The sequence below is a fragment of the Oryza sativa genome, chromosome 1 (genome assembly GCF_034140825.1).
Source record: "Oryza sativa Japonica Group chromosome 1, ASM3414082v1".
NCBI lineage: Eukaryota > Viridiplantae > Streptophyta > Magnoliopsida > Poales > Poaceae > Oryza > Oryza sativa.
Genome location: NC_089035.1, coordinates 4,907,705 through 4,925,626, shown reverse-complemented (window position 1 = coordinate 4,925,626; position 17,922 = coordinate 4,907,705). Strand labels below are relative to the sequence as shown.

At 41.6% G+C, this 17,922-nt stretch overlaps 2 protein-coding genes across 2 annotated transcripts; one reads left to right on the top strand and one right to left on the bottom strand.

The window, feature by feature from the left end:
* Positions 1-1,090: 1,090 nt before the first annotated feature.
* On the top strand, positions 1,091-4,801 carry LOC4327302 (serine/threonine-protein kinase Aurora-2). Its single transcript, XM_015778150.3, has 9 exons — positions 1,091-1,205; positions 1,800-1,910; positions 2,916-3,062; positions 3,156-3,251; positions 3,342-3,437; positions 3,558-3,654; positions 3,740-3,857; positions 4,177-4,249; positions 4,375-4,801. Exons 1-9 carry the CDS (start codon positions 1,167-1,169, stop codon positions 4,474-4,476), a joined length of 879 nt encoding a protein of 292 aa, XP_015633636.1. The 5' UTR covers positions 1,091-1,166; the 3' UTR covers positions 4,477-4,801.
* Positions 4,802-5,445: 644 nt separating this feature from the next.
* Positions 5,446-9,181, bottom strand: LOC4327301 (ATP-dependent 6-phosphofructokinase 6). The gene is made up of 11 exons (XM_015766054.3): positions 8,791-9,181; positions 8,304-8,350; positions 8,125-8,164; positions 7,817-8,017; positions 7,315-7,527; positions 7,158-7,226; positions 6,947-7,076; positions 6,813-6,853; positions 6,500-6,724; positions 6,009-6,212; positions 5,446-5,886 (listed from the first exon to the last, which is right to left on the bottom strand). Exons 1-11 carry the CDS (start codon positions 8,995-8,997, stop codon positions 5,668-5,670), a joined length of 1,596 nt encoding a protein of 531 aa, XP_015621540.1. The 5' UTR covers positions 8,998-9,181; the 3' UTR covers positions 5,446-5,667.
* Between the last annotated feature and the right edge of the window lie 8,741 nt (positions 9,182-17,922).

Here is a 17,922-nt window from a genome sequence, read left to right as displayed (position 1 = left end):
CAAGCTCCAAGATGAGATAAGCCATCAGCCATTTGTTAATTAGATCGCAATCCACTTGGTTATGACATTTTGTGGCGAGACAATAAAGTGGTGTGCAATGCATGTCTGCATGTTTTGTCGCCTGCAAATTAAATAACCATGCAATATTCTTTTTATTTTGGCCTGCATATTGATTACAGATACAGTAGATAATACTGTACAATATACAATTAGGGCACCGAGTAATTTATACGTACAAGTTGGGGGTTTTGTTTATGTGCGATCATTGCGTGTGTGCTGATTTTCGGGGAGGATGCATCATGAGTGTACACATTTTGTTATTCAGACGGCTCACATTTTATTGTGTTTTGTTTTTAAGTAAGGGTGGCTTGAGCCAATTATTGTATCGTCAAAGTAGGTAAAATATCGAATGAGTGATGTTGATAAGTGAATACAATTGGAATGCTACGTACGTAAGGGATTGACTGTGCTAAAAGAATCTTAATTGTATAGTTGTATCCTGATGTCAACCCTCTATTGCTGCAGGAGGGTTTGTCCGAGACAAATGGTTTCTTCAAGAAGTTAGATGGGTTAACACCCAATATATACCCCAAGAATAAAATCGTATTTCAAACAAAAAATCTCAGCCCACGAACTTTTCAAACAAAAGTCCTTGAATCCTATATATCTATAAATTTCATCCCCACTAAATATAGTTAATGCTCTTCTCTCATGAAGCCATATCATCTTAATTGTTTTTAGCTCTTCTCTCATGCATCATAGAGTAATGAAAAAAAGAGGGTTATTTGAAATGTTTTTCTCTCCTCAGAAATTCGACATGTTCAGCACGCATGAGCACGAAGCTCTCCAAAAACGAGAGCCCATAAAGGCCCACCTTTTGTCTCAGCCCACTAGATACGTCATCTTGGTGGCCCATGCCATGAGCGCAATCTCTCGGCCCAGTATCATCCTGGGGGCCCATACCGTGACCACAAACGGCTCGTCGGCTCGCACGTGAGCCGCACGCGCTGCCAGCCATGAAGCCGAAAGAAATTCGACCGTTGAGCGATCCACCCACGTCTTAAAAGCGGCCTCCTCCCCCAAATCCCCCAAATCCCCCATTCGAATCTCTCCGCCTCGTCGCCGTTGCGGCCGCTCCTCCCCTCCCCTCTCTCTCTTGTTCCCCCATGGCGATCGCCACCGAGTCGCGCTGCGAGGAGGAGAAGGTATGCGTCCGCTCCCCGCGTCCCCGTCCCCTCTCCGCCTTCCCCTTTCTCGGATCTTCGTGCGGTGGAATCCGGCGGGTGTTGGATTCTTGCGATTTTGGGGAGGGATTTGGCGTGTTGGATGGGGTTAGGGTGGTCGTGTGTTCTTGCGGTTTCGCACGAATCGGCGGGGATTTGGTCTAGTATTCAGCTTTCCCCCATTTTTTTTCTGGGTCCTGTAGGTTGTTGACGCGACAGGGGTCACGAATACGCGCGTTTCTGCTTGCTTTTTCTTCCTCGTAGTCATGTGGCTAGGGTTCGTGTGTTCGATCCGTCATGTCGAGGGGTTTATGGTGCGCTGAAACGGTAGGATTTGGTGATTTGATGGTTTCCCTCTGGATCTGGTGGACAGGACGGCCCTAAAATTTCAGTCCATTTGGGCGATTTTGTCAGGGATTCGCGGCTGTTTCGGCTTCCTATGTGAAGCTTTGCTTGGCTAAAAATTAAATTGACCTTGAGGATATTATTATGAGGTTGAAATGTTTAGGCTGCTTCTGATTCACCTGCTTTGTATGGAATGAGATGATGACATGCTCTTCTGGTCGTTTGTTCTAGGCTTCGCCGCATTCGCAGGAGGTGAAGCGGTGGGTGTTGTCTGATTTTGACATCGGGAAGCCCCTCGGGAGGGGCAAGTTCGGCCATGTTTACTTAGCAAGAGAAAAGAGAGTAAGTGATTCTTCTCACATGTTGTCATTTCAGCCACAGCTGATTGTTATATTCATTGTTACACATTTTCCATTCCTCTTGGTACTATTAGTTACTACTAATTGATTCAGGAGCATTACTTGAGTGAAAGGTTTATGTATTGCAGTTGCTTGAGCTCAGTACACTAACTTAGTTACTACTAGTTACAATTGCTTGACCTCACGACATATAATCACTATCCGATCTTAGATCTACATGAGCCTTTTGGGTATTGTGCATGTTATTGTTGAATAATATGGTGCTGTTGTGCTGGAGCCTTTTGGGTATACTAGGAAGCAAGAAGGCCTTTTAATTCGTCTATTTCTCCATCTCAGCTAAGAAGCTTAATGTCTGCTACAATGAATTTGCTAAAAGAACAAGACAAACTATCTAATTTTGATTTTAATTTCTAGATATCCAATTTTCTTGAAGAAAAAACATGATACCGTGTCATGCATTGCATGGTGTAAGTTTTGTATAGATCTTTTGTATACTCTCGAGCCTTAAGTTATGTCATTAAGTAGTGCGCTATCATATACTCCCTCCGTTTTTTAATAGATGACGCCGTTGACTTTTTCTCACATTTGTCTTATTAAAAAAAATTATGCAAATATATAAGATATAAATCACACTTAAAGTATTATGAGTGATAAAACAACTCATAACAAAATAAATTATAATTGCGTAAATTTTTTGAATAAGACGAATGGTCAAACATGTGAGAAAAAGTCAACAGCGTCATCTATTAAAAAACGGAGGTAGTATATTTTTTTTTAAAAAAGTAGTGCACTTTCATATGGTTCTAACTGGAATTCTGGGTCATGCTTAATATGTTGATCTTTAAAGCTTTTTTTAAATATCTCCTGCAATTGTAAATGTTTGTAACCTAAAACTGTACTGTATGCTTCAGAATGCTTGTTCCTGTTTGTTTTGATTCTAATTATTCCACTTTCAGTGAACTTAATCTATTTTCTTTCTGTGAAACAGAGTAACCATATTGTGGCTTTGAAAGTACTTTTCAAGAGCCAACTAAAGCAGTCCCAGGTGGAGCATCAGCTACGTCGGGAAGTTGAGATTCAGAGTCATCTTCGTCATCCCAACATTCTACGGCTGTATGGGTATTTCTATGATCAGGTCCAGAAAAAAAAAAACCACAGTTCTGATATGATGTAATTGTTTATCTCCTCTAGTTTTATCATCATATCTTCTGCTACATGGATTCTGCAGACCCGTGTGTACTTGATCTTGGAGTATGCCTTAAAAGGTGAACTTTATAAGGAGTTGCAGAGGTGCAAGCATTTCTCTGAAAGACGTTCAGCGACTGTAAGTAGATGATCTGCACACATGCTTGATAAACTTTTCTTCTGTTACCTTTGTCGAAAAGTAATAATTGAGATTTGCCTGTTCTTTTAGTACATTGCATCACTGGCGCATGCGCTCATCTACCTTCACGGAAAGCATGTGATCCATAGAGACATTAAACCTGAAAATCTTTTAATTGGGTCCCAGGTAATTGCATTATTTTGTTTCTTTGTCTGACTGTCTCAATTTTGAAACTACAGCTCTCTGATGTTTACTTGTTGAAACATGGTCTTTGGTAATTACATGGCTGCATTCTTTCATGAACAGGGCGAACTGAAAATTGCAGACTTTGGTTGGTCTGTGCACACCTTCAACAGAAGAAGGACAATGTGTGGAACATTAGATTACCTGCCCCCTGAAATGGGTACTTTCCTTTCCATTTACTTTCCTTGAAAATATCAGTAAATGTATGAATTTCCTTGACTCTAAAATTTTTATAATTTGTCCAGTGGAGAAGACTGAACATGACTACCATGTTGACATTTGGAGCTTGGGGATCCTGTGCTATGAGTTCCTTTATGGAGTCCCACCTTTCGAAGCAAAAGAACACTCCGAAACATATCGCAGGTAATGATGAGTTTCAGAGTGAGAATGCAGTGACTTTTTACTAACTAGCCTGAGACATATCTCAAATGCCCTTGTGAATCTCATTGTCTCTTGCCCATTAGAGGTTGTATTCTGCACTATCGTTTCTGATATCTGAGCTATACTCTGCTAATTGTTTATCTTTTTCTGCTACTTTAATAAACACTCGTGATTATGTTCAATCTATCCTCCATGCTCGACAGAGTACAATTAATTCCATTTGTTCTCACCTGTAATTACCAATAAGTTCCATGAAACTTCTTGCAAGCACTGTTCTCTGAAATGTCTTGTGGACATGCAGGATTGTGAAAGTTGACTTGAAGTTCCCACTGAAACCATTCGTGTCCCCGGCTGCGAAAGACCTAATTTCACAGGTAAGAAGCATGCTCCTGTCCTGATGATTTACATAACTGTAAAACTGTGACAAGTAAATCGTCACTTGGACACAAGTAGAACATCCACCAGAGTGTGAACCTCAAGAAAGCATTTTGATCTGCAGATGCTCGTGAAGAATTCGGCGCATCGTCTGCCCCTCCACAAGCTCCTCGAGCACCCTTGGATAGTTCAAAACGCTGATCCCTCCGGCGTGTACAGAGGCTAGAACAATCTCTTCCACTCTCCTCAATTCGAGGAGAGACCTGATTCTTTTTCATCACTGTTGTTATGGCAAAACAAGAAAAAAGCAGTAGCCGTACTACTCTACCTGTTGTTTCCGATCCCAGCTGCGCCTGTGTAGTTACGTGACAACGTGTATGCTCAAGCTTCAGATTTCCTCGATGAAGATTTGAAGCTGTGTGTGTGGGTTTAACGCGTATGTGTTTTAGCGTGTGTTCACAGCATGGGGTTGTGATATGTTTTCTGTGCAACGCCCTGTACTTAATGTACTAATCGTATTTCTTATTGGACATCACTCGATTAGTCTACAAGATATCTGATCTTTAGTTTTTGGATTTAAGTCTGGAGAAGATTCCTACTGCTTGGAACACATCCCTGTAGGAATCTTGTCCAGGGTTTACAATTCCATCCTGCTGGACTTTCCAGAATAGGTAGAAAGCACAATTCACTCTCTCTTTTTTGCCAAGTTAAAAAAATCAACCGAATTTTATTTTATTTTAACAAAATTTAACTGGATTTCATCGGTTTTCTATTGGGATTGTGAACCTGATCTTGTCAATGTAGAGGAACCCTGTATGCTTTCCCTGTAAAACACTTGACTGAACTGCCGTACTACTTCAAATAACTGTCATCTACACAAGACGCATGGGTAGGTGCGTAAATCCCATTGTATACCTTTCAGCTTACAAGTCGCTGCAAAAATTTTAATTTTGAAACTGATTTTATGGTTTTCCATTGTAATTTATTTTTGCATTGCCATTTGAACATCGAACAACACAGATACAAATTATTTTTTTGTTACTTGTATGCCGTTATCGGTACAAATGTTTTGCGAAATAAGGTTTGCTCTATGTACATTTTCGATGAGAATTGGCATCCTAAGTTCAAGCCCGAGATTCACGATCCAAATCCACTATACTACAAAATTAACCCTTATTACTAGTAGGATGATGAATTGATGACATGAAACCCTTACTATTTTCCCAACAAAACCAAACCTACCATTCTGCTTCGAGGATGAAACCAGCCTTGCTATATTACACGGTAATTCTATTACAGTAGCTTCCCCACAATGTCATTTCAGAAAAAAAGGACAAAAAGAAAGCTACAATTACATGCTTATATATATATATATATATATATATATATATATATATATATATATTCTCGTTGGTTCTCACACTGGCGCTGCTGTCCCGTTGCACTTGGAGGAGTCCTTCACCGGCGAGCTCTCGCCTTCGAGGAGCTGCGTGTTGTGCAGGTGGTGCTCGTCGTCGTCGTGCTTGAGGTGCTCGACGTCCTCGTGGCTCAGGAAGCATGGCTGGTTCGTCGAGCACAGCACCCTCGCCCACATCCTGTCCGTGATCACCACCTTGTTCTGCTTCTCCGTGATTCTCTGTAGAAATCGCCGGAGTTTCAGTGTCCAGATTATCAGGATATGGTTGATGTCTGGTGTGAAGAACTGAACTGAACTGAACACTAAAGATTGATCATTGAAAAAGAGTGTTCTGGACTTACGTAGAACGGGATATACGCGTGCCTGCCGTTGACCGGCGCGACGGTGAAGCCGGTGTACCCCGCCATGGCGCCGTGGAGGGCGCTGTGAGCTAGCAGGGTGCAGTAGACGTTGTCGGATGCGTTTGACCTGACGGCACGGATCATGTATGTCGGGTCGATGTACTTGAGAGTGATGGGGAAGTTGCGCTTCTTCTTGAAATGATCCTGCATGATGAAGAAAGGGAAGTAATTCAGCATTCTGAATGAGATCAGGGCACATCATGGTTCTTTGGTTCTTCCAGGCTTTACGATATTGACAAATATGAAGACAAAGTACTAGTTCGATGATGGCTTAGTTTTACATTGGTGGCAATAAAAGAAACCTGATGTGATCAAATTTATTGTAGTTGGAGAATTATCAGCATTTTTTAAAAAAAATTGAATGAGGCATAAGCAAAGATCATTGTTGTCCCCACTATGAAAAGGAAATGAAGGTTTGGACCACATCTGACCTTGATCTTCTGGGAGAGCCAAAGGCCAACATCCAGAAGTAGCTTATTTCCAGAAGCATCTTGAGTATCCACAAAATTCATGCTTTTCGCAATGAGATCTTGCCCAGCACCCTCAGCCACTACAATGACCATATGGCCATTGTCCTTGAGCCGTTTCTCGATGAATTCAAGGAGTCCACCTTTTCCTTCTAGATAGAATGGAGACTCTGGGATTAAGCAACAATCCTGAAGTAAAAAAGTAGATCAACCATATAATTCAGCATTTACCCTAGATTGATCAATGCAATGAACAAGTAGAATGATTAAAACATACCACATCGCGACTAGCCAGAGTAGCATACATTGCGATGAACCCTGTAGCAGTAAATTTTAAAGCTCCTTAGTACTTTCTGGTAGAATATGTGGGGGCAAGTTCATAAATCATAATCATATTGGGGAGGTACATACCACTGTTGCGCCCCATTAGTTTCACAACACCAATGCCATTCTCTGCACTCTCAGCCTCAACATGAGCAGCATTGATGGCCCTCTGAGCCTCCTCCACCGCAGTGTCAAAACCAAAGGACTTGTCGATCACCTGTGCAAACAATTCAACATCAATCTTAGCGATTAGCATGAAGAAAATCCAAACTCAAGTGTGCTGGAAAGAAGAAAGTACCGCAATGTCGTTATCTATGGTCTTTGGGACACCAACCACAGAACATTTGAGGCCTCGCCTCCGAACTTCCTGAAATCATTTTCAACAAGTTTGTGTTATAGATAGCATTGGGCATCCCACAAACATTTATTTACATCATTATCAGCCTGTGAGTTACCTCATAAATTACGGAAGCACCTTTCTGGGTACCATCACCTCCAATAATATACACCTGGTTAATACCGCGATCCTTAATACTGTCAACTATTTTGCCGGTGTCATGGCCTCCTCTGGAGGTTCCAAGAACAGTCCCACCTCTCTTGTGGATGTCATTCACCGATTTCGGTGTCAGTGCGACGGTGTTTCTAGAATAGAAACCCTTGTATCCACCCTAAACATGCACATCAGAATCAAGTCAATAAAACAAAAACAGAATGATCACAACAACTGATTAGGAGCACCATTTACACACAAACAGCATTAGCATCATGTCATTGGCCACCAAGTGCCAACTAAAATGCTTGTGTCACTTTCAGTATTGTGTTCTCAGATGATTTTTGCAGTAATGGCATTTCTGATATCCTAAAATGTACATATCAACTACTCCCAAAACATGTTTAGCATCCCAACAAAGAACTAAGTTACACAAAGCCGTGACAAAATAAGAACAAGTTAATCACCTCTATGCCAACGACGCTGGTGACGCCATACATATCATACAAGCCGCACACAAGCTCGCGGATAACAGTGTTAAGTCCAGGGCAGAGGCCACCGCAGGTGACAATGGCCGCGTTGACCTCATCGGACTGGAAGTACACCCGCTGCCGCGGCCCGGCTCGCCGGAAATGGGTGCCCCTAGCACTGGTCTTATGAACAACGATCTGAAGCAAGCAGCAAACACCACAAAATTAAGTTAGCTCAGTCAAACTATGATCACCCTGTAACCGAATTACAGTAATCTTTTCGTCATGGAAAGATGAAGCCTCACCTTTTGCGTGACGGTGTCGTCAGTGTTGACGAAGTATTGCCTGCAAGAAGAAGAAGGAGCACACGTGGTGTGAAGAAAGGTAAGCCTTTTTGTACCAAGCGTGGTTGGACTATGGAATAATGGAATTCTCATGGATCAAATGGAATTAATTTAGAGCAGGAGACGAGGAGAATTCTTACTTGACGACTGAATAAGCCGGGTTGTCTTGCAGAGGATTCGGGTAAGTCTGCAGATCAGCAACAGTAGCAGGTGAGCAGTTGCTTCAAGAAATGGGGTCAAAACGATACTGCAGCTCAATCAGTAGGCGCATCGCCCACAGAAATTGAAATTTCATAATCCATTTTTTACAGATCGATTTAACTTCGCTTCAAACTTTATCGGAACATTTGCTTAAAACATTATCGGACCAAGTAAATCAAGAGTTAAATCTAAATCACTTTCTCAAATCAATCCACAAACTGGAATTGGGATGACCTGAACCAAACACAGGCCAAAAAAACATCCCCAAAAGAGCGGGAAAAAAATCCAAATCTTTGCTCGAAAGCTCACATAAAACTGTGTAGAACCCCAAGAAAGCAAAAGAACTTTAACCTTTCGACTCAAATCATCTCAGCTAACCGCGAGACACCCGAAGAAGAAGAGGCATATGGGGGCAGTTGCACGCACCGGAAGCTCGGGCAGGTAGTCCGTGAGGTGGGGCACGTCCTCGAGCACGTACCCGGCGTCGCCGCCGACGAGCTTCTTCTTCATCGCCCACTTGGCCGCCATCGACGTCGACGGCGCCGCCGGCGCCGCCTTCCGGGACTCCTTCACTTCGAGCAGCTTCTTCTCCGGCACCCCCGCGGGGGCCGGAGCCACGCCGACGGCCTCCATGCGGCGGCGACGACGACGAGGAGGGGCGGCGCTTAATTATCCGTTAACCAAAAAAAAAAAACAAAATCTTTCTCGAGTGGCAAACGCAAAGCGAATTCTTTGTATCTGCGATTAGGAACAAAAAAAAACAAGCTTAATCGCGAATAATCTTTGGGACTAATCTGAGGTGGGTGTTCTTCTTGGTGATTTGGGGGAGCCGCGGGGTGGTTTTATACATCGGATTCGGGTGGAATTGCCGTCGCGCGCCGCCGTTAATCGCCGCGCTTTGACGACGGCGAGGGGTGGACGTGGACGGGGAGAAGGTTCGTGGGGGGTTCATAACAAGGCCCGGGGTTTCAGTTTATTGACGGTTTTGCCATTTCGTTAATTGTGCTTCTGGTTTGCGGAGGAAGAAATTGTTTTCGCGCTTACTAGAGTGAGACATGGAATATTCTTCGGCATATTTAGGGCTAGAGAAGATGTGTGTGCTCTCTTTTTTATTATTTTTTAAAAGATATAGAAATATGTATTCCCTCCGTCCAATTTTAAGTACAACCATGATTTTTCGCGCCGAATTTTGACCATCCGTCTTATTTATTTTTTTTAAAAAAATTAAAAACATAAGTCACGAGTAAAGTAATATTTATGTTTTATCATCGAGGGCTGCTAGCCCACCGTTGCAGCGGAATATTTTAAGTGACTCTCCCTTTTCCTTTTCTCTGTCCATGTGTGCTCCTCTAGTACCTGGTACCTGTACCGGTTGGTACCTGGTACCTTTGATACCAATTAGGTATCGACCGATACCTGATGCTCGGTACCCAAGATACCGGGTGGTACCTAGGTATCAGACCTTGATACCAAGGTATCAAGCCTGATACTTGTGGGGTATTAGAAGGTACTGTCAAAAAGAGGAGGAGACGTGGAGGAGGGAGGGCCGCAACGGCGGAAGATGGCGTCGAGGAGGCACGGCGAGGTGAGGGGTGAAGCCCGAGCCAAAGAGCGCGAGAAGTCTCAAGGAGGAGGTTGACGGCCATACCTGTTGTAGGTCGACGCGGGCTGTCGGCGTCCATCCCGGAGGCGCAAAAGCAGCAGGCCGCAGCGGGGACAACGGTGACGCTGAGACCGAGGGCGAGGACGAGGGGGGCTCCCGCTTCTGCCCTCCCTGGGGCGACGACTCCCCGGCGCACACCTGACCGACGAGGGCGGTGAGCCAGAGCGGCACAACGAGGGGAGGCGAGCTCAAGGGCGACCCCGCCGAGGGTTGGCCGACCTCGCTGACGCAGTGCCGTCGTCGTCGTCCTCCTCGGCCGCCGGAGACGATGACGACGACCCCTTCCTCCCGGCCGGCTTCGTCTCCACTCGGCATTCTTTAGAGAGAGGGGAGAGGGAGAGGGAGGGCTGCAGTGCTGTGTGATTTGGGGGAGGAGAGTGAGGTAGGAGGAGAGGATTCGGATGATTTTGGGGAGAGGAGTGAGGTAGGAGGAGGGGATCCCGTCTCCATGGGATGCCGTGGTGTAGGTTTTCTATTTATCATCTCATAACAACAGAAATACTAATCATAAAAAAATTTCTAATAAGATGGACGATTAAAGTTGGGTGTAGTTGTACTTAAAATGAGACGGATGGAGTAACATATATACTCGTATGCGCGTGCGGACATATCCCTAAAAATATATATATGCACATCCTATCTGAATGAATACATCGACACTAACCCGGAACTTCATTCTATGCATAACTGATAAGCGTATTGCATTTGGACCCTGACCAAGATGCAAAGAAAATCCCCTCGTACACGCCTCGTTACATGCTTGTGTTGTTATATCCTGAGGCCTCACGTCACGACCACATGACACGTTGAGTGTGTGTGACTCTGCATTTAACTGAGCAAACATATCATTTTTCTCCGTGTGCAAACGTTCTACATGCGAGAGGCATATATTCAATCCACCTGGACTATCTGCGCATACCGCATGCAAATGTGTGGCGTTGATTATTTGTGGATTTTATTTTTTTTTAAAAAAAAACTGGCTATGCGTTTATCAATTGTGGATGAGGGAAAGTATATCTTGAGTTTGGTAAAATCACTGCATACGTATAGTATTGACGGGTTTTTGCATGTGAATATTAGAGATGCTATAAATTTTATGGCTCTCGCACATAAGCTATGGCTATATTGATGAAGCTATGTATGCTGTGGGCTCCTTTAATATTTAGAATGTAAAAGTTTACAAAAGAACTTTTTACGGATTAGTTCAATTCGTTCTAAGTTCCTCCGTTCCATGGGATGCCTCACTGTAATTTTTCGTGGACAAGACAGAATAATTTATAGCACTAGAGAAAGTGACGTGGATAATCGTATCAATATTTTTTTTTGTTTAAAACTCCTAATTTAAAAATGACATGTACTGCAATCTAAGATCAATTGTTTAATTTGGGGTGCTTTTCCTTCATGAATCTCATAGTAAGTCAACAAAGCATATTATTGAGGTATGATTTATAAACCATTACCCGTACCACTAAGATTTCTAACATACTCAAAATGAAATAAATTTATGGCATCAATCGCTCTGCGTCCGGCCCTCTTTCTTATCAAACAATTCCAGCATGCTCTCTCATTCTCATTAAACTATTTCAGAGTTAAAAAAAGAACTGGTTAAATAGCATTGTTGCTATTTTTTATAATTTAAAATATTGCATGTTTATTCAGCATGATTATAGCAGGAGAAAAGAATTAGATAAGTACCCATATGAAATTGCTACTGAGAGAATAGGCAGGGTCATACATGGAAATCAGCACAAGATTTGTTTCACGGTGCCAACGGCGCCAACTCTCCCCTGCTACCGTACGTCCTTGAGACAGGGCAAAAGAGTCATTTTTTCCAACATATTGGATGGCATCACATGCAATTTCAGCCAAATCAAAGGTGTAATCCCACTTAACAGCCATGACGTGTCACGTAGAAACATCACCAGGACAGTTAAAATTGGCGGTGCACGGGGTTCATCTCATTGAAAAGGGGAAACGAGAGAAAAAAAGACTTGGAAAAATACCGTCAAATTTTCTAGATTAATTAAGAGACATGAGAAAAATGATTAGTGATTAGTTTCTGCTTTCTAGAGCCTCCTAGAGAAGAAGCACACGAAGGACACTTGATTGATGCAGATCATGCTCCTCCGACCATTTCTTTTTCTTTTTATTTTTCTCTACTATCTTTTGATCTGCTCCATCCAATCCTTGACTTGGACATCCTGGGCCAACCATATCAATGATTTTGTTTATGTGGCTAATCTTGATTGTGGTCACAGTTAATTATTTTCTCCTTTTTTTCTGAGGCTGCCATTGGCCTGATCATTAAACAAATGCTAATAAAAACAAAAAGAAATCATTAGAGTTTGTTTTAATAAATGGAGAGATCTAGCTTGGTGTTGCAGAAATGCAGACTGCCAGAGTTGCATTAACATGACACCTGGGCATGGTTTCTCTACATCCTGACACGTGTCCCTGGGAGTCACACACATGGCTGTTGCCTGTTGTCCCTCTCAGATCACAAGCAACATTTTTCTAGGATAAAACAGTTGTTTTTTTTTAAGAATTTTTTTAACCAAACGTGTTTAAGGGAGAAAATGATGTGGATAGATCTTGTTCTCGAAGACATGGGGAGGGCGATTTGCAATACTAATTCCACATTTTGTACCCTAATTAATAAAAAAACATGCTGAAAGAAGAGGAAGCAGGGGCATAGCGTACGGACGGTGTCTTTGACGTGGTTAGTTGCCCTGATTGAGATTATGGTTGCCCCCTTCCCCAATCCACGCACATTATGAACTCTGACAGAGACGTACACCTTGATCTCTAAGGCATGTCTCAGGTCATATATGCATGTTAGTACTCCAGACGTCCTAATTAGATGTCATTTTAACCTTTTACTTACCACGTTTGGCCATTTATTTTATTTAAAAAACAGTACAGTCATATTTGAAGCACTTTTGATAATAAATCAAGTCACAAATAAAATAAATAATAATTTTATAATCTTTTAAATAAGATAAATGGTTAAACGTTAAAAAGAAATCAAAACGACGAGTAGTTCGAAACGGAGGTATTACTGTGTTGTTCTCTAGAAAATAATCTGACAATGGTGCCCATATTTACGCATGTGGCTACGTTACTACCAAGGCATGGCGCCCATTGTAGTTTGGCATGGCCAATTTATTTTGAGTTGTGATCTTGTGGACAGTTGTGTTTAACCATTAATTTTATTCTATAGACATCATTAATTTATTTTGAGTCGATTTATTTTTGGAGAGAGAGTACATGTATTTTTCAATTGATCTAAGATTCACACTAAATGAATCCATGGGTCAACCAATTCCAAAAGGTACTTTCATAATAATGAACAAAAGGTACACGACCCTGGCTTTGTCTTAAGGCCCTGTTTAGTTCCCAAAACAAAAATTTTCATGCTATCACATCGAATATTTAGACACATGCATAAAGTATTAAATGTAGAAAAAAACCAATTATACATATTGCGTGTAAATTGTAAGACGAATCTTTTAAGTCTAATTGTATCATGATTTGACAATGTGGTGTTATAGTAAATATTTGCTAATAATAAATTAATTAAGCTTAATAAATTCGTCTTGCGGTTTCAGAGCGGAATCTGTAATTTATTTTGTTATTAAACTGCGTTTAATACTTTAAATGTGTTTCCGCATATCCGATATAACCACTAAACCTAAATTTTTCCCTAACTAAACAATTCCTAATTAAATTTCCTAGCTTTGTCTTCAATTCCTGAACCAGTTCTACCTGTCCGAGTGATACATGCGTCCATGACAACTTTCATAAAAGACTCTAATTACTCTAAGAAAGAGACTAATCAAAGAAAACAAACACAGGCAGCAGCAAAGCTTAGGACACATTGAGAGGAGGCAGCCATAGAAGAAAGACTCCATGGCCGGCCGACCAAGCTCTTTTCTCCAGTCGCATCCATGTGGAGTTCACAATTTTTATTGCAAGACTATGTGCGATCCGTCTTGGCTTCCTCAACCGCCCACATATTTCTTTTTCTTTCCTGTCAATCTCTCTCTCAGCAAGCAAACAAAGCACAAAACTCTGATCAACTCACTAATGACAGCACGCCAACAAACTAGTAATTAAAAAGTGGTAGCATTGGTTAGTTTATGGTTGGGTTAGAGTCAAAATCAGGGTGCTGATGCCTTGATAACCTCTCACATGGTCCCTGATAAGCTTATAGATCAGAGGCAGATAGGCTACCAGCGAGTGGTTTTGGATGATGACAGGAGCATTATTCCCTGGGAGATGCTTATAAGCTTATTGTGCGTATATCATGTATGCATCCACCTGTGAGATCCTGATTAGATGTTTGGTTGTGACCTATGAGAGGTTAGGGATGGGTGATGAGTATTATAAACTTGCTTTTAGATGAGAGAAGTGTAAAGTGTCATTATTGTAATGGAGGGCATATTAAGGTTCCCCTCCCTGTTTTGTCAAATCCGAATCGATCTCCTCTTATCATCTCCTCCTTGGGATGCATTATTCTTGTTGTCTTTCTTGTTGATGACTTTGGGTAGCTGATACCACTTGCATGTTTCATGTGTAGAATCATGTAATCAGGACCTTCATTTTCCAATCAGAAGGTCAAGATGGTAGCTTCAATTTCCAATCAATACAAATAAATGCTTCCTTCATTTCTTTAATGTATGATACCCGTTGACTTTTTTTTATTAACGTTTGGTTATTCGTCTTATTTAAAACTTTTGTGTAAATATAAAAATATTTATATCATGCTTACATAACATTTGATGATAAATCAAGTCACAATAAAATAAATGATAATTATACAATTTTTTAAATAAGACGAATGGTCAAACGTATCTCAAAAAGTCAACAGTATCATATATTAAAAAAAGGAGTGCTAAGGCTATGCTTCCATGGAGTAGAAAAGAGTTCATATAGCTTCACATAGGAAAACAGAATATGTTATACTCAAAATGTACACTTGTTACCTTTTTTTTTTTAAAAAAAATACTTTTTCCTTTTGAAGGAATGCAGAATGCTACATCAAACAACATGTTCTCTATGCTAAAAACAGTGTCAGTGATGTAATACTTTCCGTGATTTATTATATAGGAATACCACAAAATCTTCTCGAACTTCTCCTTTTCTTCAGAGGAGAAAAACAAAATTATAATGAGAGCATCATCTCCGAAAACTTGGCGTCCGTTCCTTCCTTCCTCTTCGGTTTGCTTTGCTCATGAAAACGACACATACCGGTGGTATCAAACTACAAATGAACAGATTTAAATGCTCCTTCTACATCAGACAAAGACAAGAGAACAAAATAAACTATTGATTGGTAGCGAAGTCAAGTTTGTCGATTAATTCTTTGGCTACCTAGCTAGCTTGTCCAATTGGAGCTCAACCTGTACAACTGTATGTTCACAAAAAAAAAAAAAACTGTACAACTGTGCCGCAAAACACATACTAGAAATAAACGAAAACTGCTGGTTAAGCAGATAATGGTGGTTTCAACTATATTTCATTTCATGGTCCCTGCAACAATCTCAGGTTTGAGATTATAGAAAGCTAGCAACAATTCCCAATTTTGCCAGATTAAATTAACGGACAAAAAATTTACCCGTTTTTATTGGAGAAGATCAAAATTATATCAAGTGGAAGAAACAAAAGAACAACATGCAAGTTGAAAGGCAGCAGGCTAAGCTCCAATTAGTTTTTTTTTTAGACAGGTAAGCTCCAATTAGTAACCAGTGATGTTTGCATACATGAGGTTTTATCTAACACAGGTATTATCTCCGCATGCATGATGAGCTCATGACCTACCTCCCTCTGTCTCACCCTGATCGCCTTCCATTGGTGATGATTAAAGGTTTTATCTATGTATAAACTAACATGATGCTGCCAATGACGGATGAAGTGGATGAAAGTTACACAAAGCTGAATTTCAATAGTCCAAAATGTCACCCTCCATGGAGGTCATCAAGCAACATTATGATGCATTGAAAAATGTTATTCTAATTTGATGAAGCGATGTATAGACTTTCTTTTCGTCCAATTGGCTCTGTCGCGAGTGATGCAAGTATTTTTTTCTTTAATTTGAGAGTGTTATATGATTGGAGTGTTCAAATGAATATTGTTGTTCGTGGCTGTGAATAAACGCCGCCGTTGCGTTAGTTTAATCCACTTAAATACGAAACGGCTATCTGGTAAACCAATGATTAATTTGGGTCCTAATAAACCCAAGCCAATCCTTTATTTAAACGGATGGATGCATCTAGGTGCCAACTCCAAATTCTTCTTGTTCCTCGACAGGGAAAAAAATATAGCAAAAAGAAAAACTTGTTTCAGATTCGTTCTTGAAATGTAAAATATGCATTTGCTTTGCTTTGTTCGTTTCTCGAGTTAAGTGTTAACTTCCATTGGACATTGGTGTAGCTAGTTGACATTATTATGCCTTGATGATGTAGTAGGATCAATCGAGGCAAAGGCGAATACGACATTCTTTGACTTATTTGATTTGGAGGAATGCTACTGTAAATTACTCCACTCCATATTAACCATATACAGATTTCAGCGACGTCACTAATAAGAGTATAACCCAACAAGTCCATTAGAGGATTCAGATAACAACACGAAAAGCCTACAAACTTTGCTTGTTTCCCATTTGCTAGTCATTACTCCTTTCGTCCCAAAATATTAATACATAGTAGAACATGAAGTGGCATTACCCAATATGTCCTTATTCAGATTCCTAATGTCCTTATCCAAATTTATAGTACTAGGTAATATCACTTCATGTTCTAGGTAACCACGTTTTGGGACGTGGGGAGTGGTCACTAGCATGCCGTCAATTGGTTGGTACCTTGTTTCACTCTTTGGAGCATCAAAAAGTAGGTTGGTAACAATGCTGTCAATGCATTATTCCAGCCTTCCAGGACTAACCACACAAACGGTGGCAAGTTGTCTTAGAAAATAATTTTCTTGCATACACTCTCCAAAAAAAAACCCACATATATAAGCCTTCGTGGTTATCAGGAAGCTATGAATAGGTTTGTGATAACTTGACTCGACCGAAAAGGAAGAAGACCGAACGGGAGAAAACCATGGGGTTAGCGAGCGAGAGAGAGAGAGAAACGCCGGCGCCTCCGGTGTTTGAGCAGGTTAACCAAGGACGGAGACGTCGAGGTAGAGGAGCATCCACGAGCCAACAAACAACGACTCGGACTCGGAACAACGAGTGGCAAATCGGCAATGGGTGGTGGGTGGGTCGGTGGCACTGCGATTGCATTCCGTCGTCTCCTCGACTGCAATAATTCTGGCCCCTCCAGCCGCCGGGAGCTCGGAGTCAGAAACGGCGACTCCCTCAAACAGGAGGCGTCGCCGTCGTCTTTGCCGATGTGGTGTCGCCTCGCGACCTGGACCCTCCCTTTCCAATCCCATGGGCCACTCATGTCCAAACCGCTCGTACACGGCCCAGAAGTCAACCAAGGGTGTCGTTTCCTTCCAACCAAGACACCTTCTCAGAAATTTCGGCTGCTGCTGCTGCTACAACCATTTTCCTTCGCAGGAAGTTGGTTCTAGAGCTCATCCAGACGATGCACCATCGTACACAGACCCATCCCCTGCTGCATTTTCAGCACAGTAGATGATACTGAATAATTAATTTTATTCATAGACCTTGGAGGGCATTTGGGAGTTTACCAGCCTGCATTGCTGCCTCTAGCTGCTCTTTGCTCTTTGCCTTCGACTCATGAGCTCGATTTCCTCGAATTCAATCATGGAACCAAACAGACGGGAATTGACAGTCCAAACAGCATGCAAAACGTGATTGGAATTGTGGAAAAGCGATGGCTCACAGCAGTTCCCTCGCTTTGGACGCATCTCCTGCAGAATTTCAC

Excerpts from the sequence above, each read along its gene's own strand:
- LOC4327301 (XM_015766054.3), bottom strand. The coding sequence starts at position 8,997 with ATGGAGGCCGTCGGCGTGGCTCCGGCCCCCGCGGGGGTGCCGGAGAAG. Across the intron at positions 7,528-7,816 it reads CCAGCGTCGTTGGCATAGAG|GGTGGATACAAGGGTTTCTA; the intron begins GTGATTAACTTG and ends GTGCATGTTTAG. Across the intron at positions 6,725-6,812 it reads CTCTGGCTAGTCGCGATGTG|GATTGTTGCTTAATCCCAGA; the intron begins GTATGTTTTAAT and ends TTTTTACTTCAG.
- LOC4327302 (XM_015778150.3), top strand. The coding sequence starts at position 1,167 with ATGGCGATCGCCACCGAGTCGCGCTGCGAGGAGGAGAAG. Across the intron at positions 1,911-2,915 it reads ACTTAGCAAGAGAAAAGAGA|AGTAACCATATTGTGGCTTT; the intron begins GTAAGTGATTCT and ends TCTGTGAAACAG. Across the intron at positions 4,250-4,374 it reads CGAAAGACCTAATTTCACAG|ATGCTCGTGAAGAATTCGGC; the intron begins GTAAGAAGCATG and ends TTTGATCTGCAG.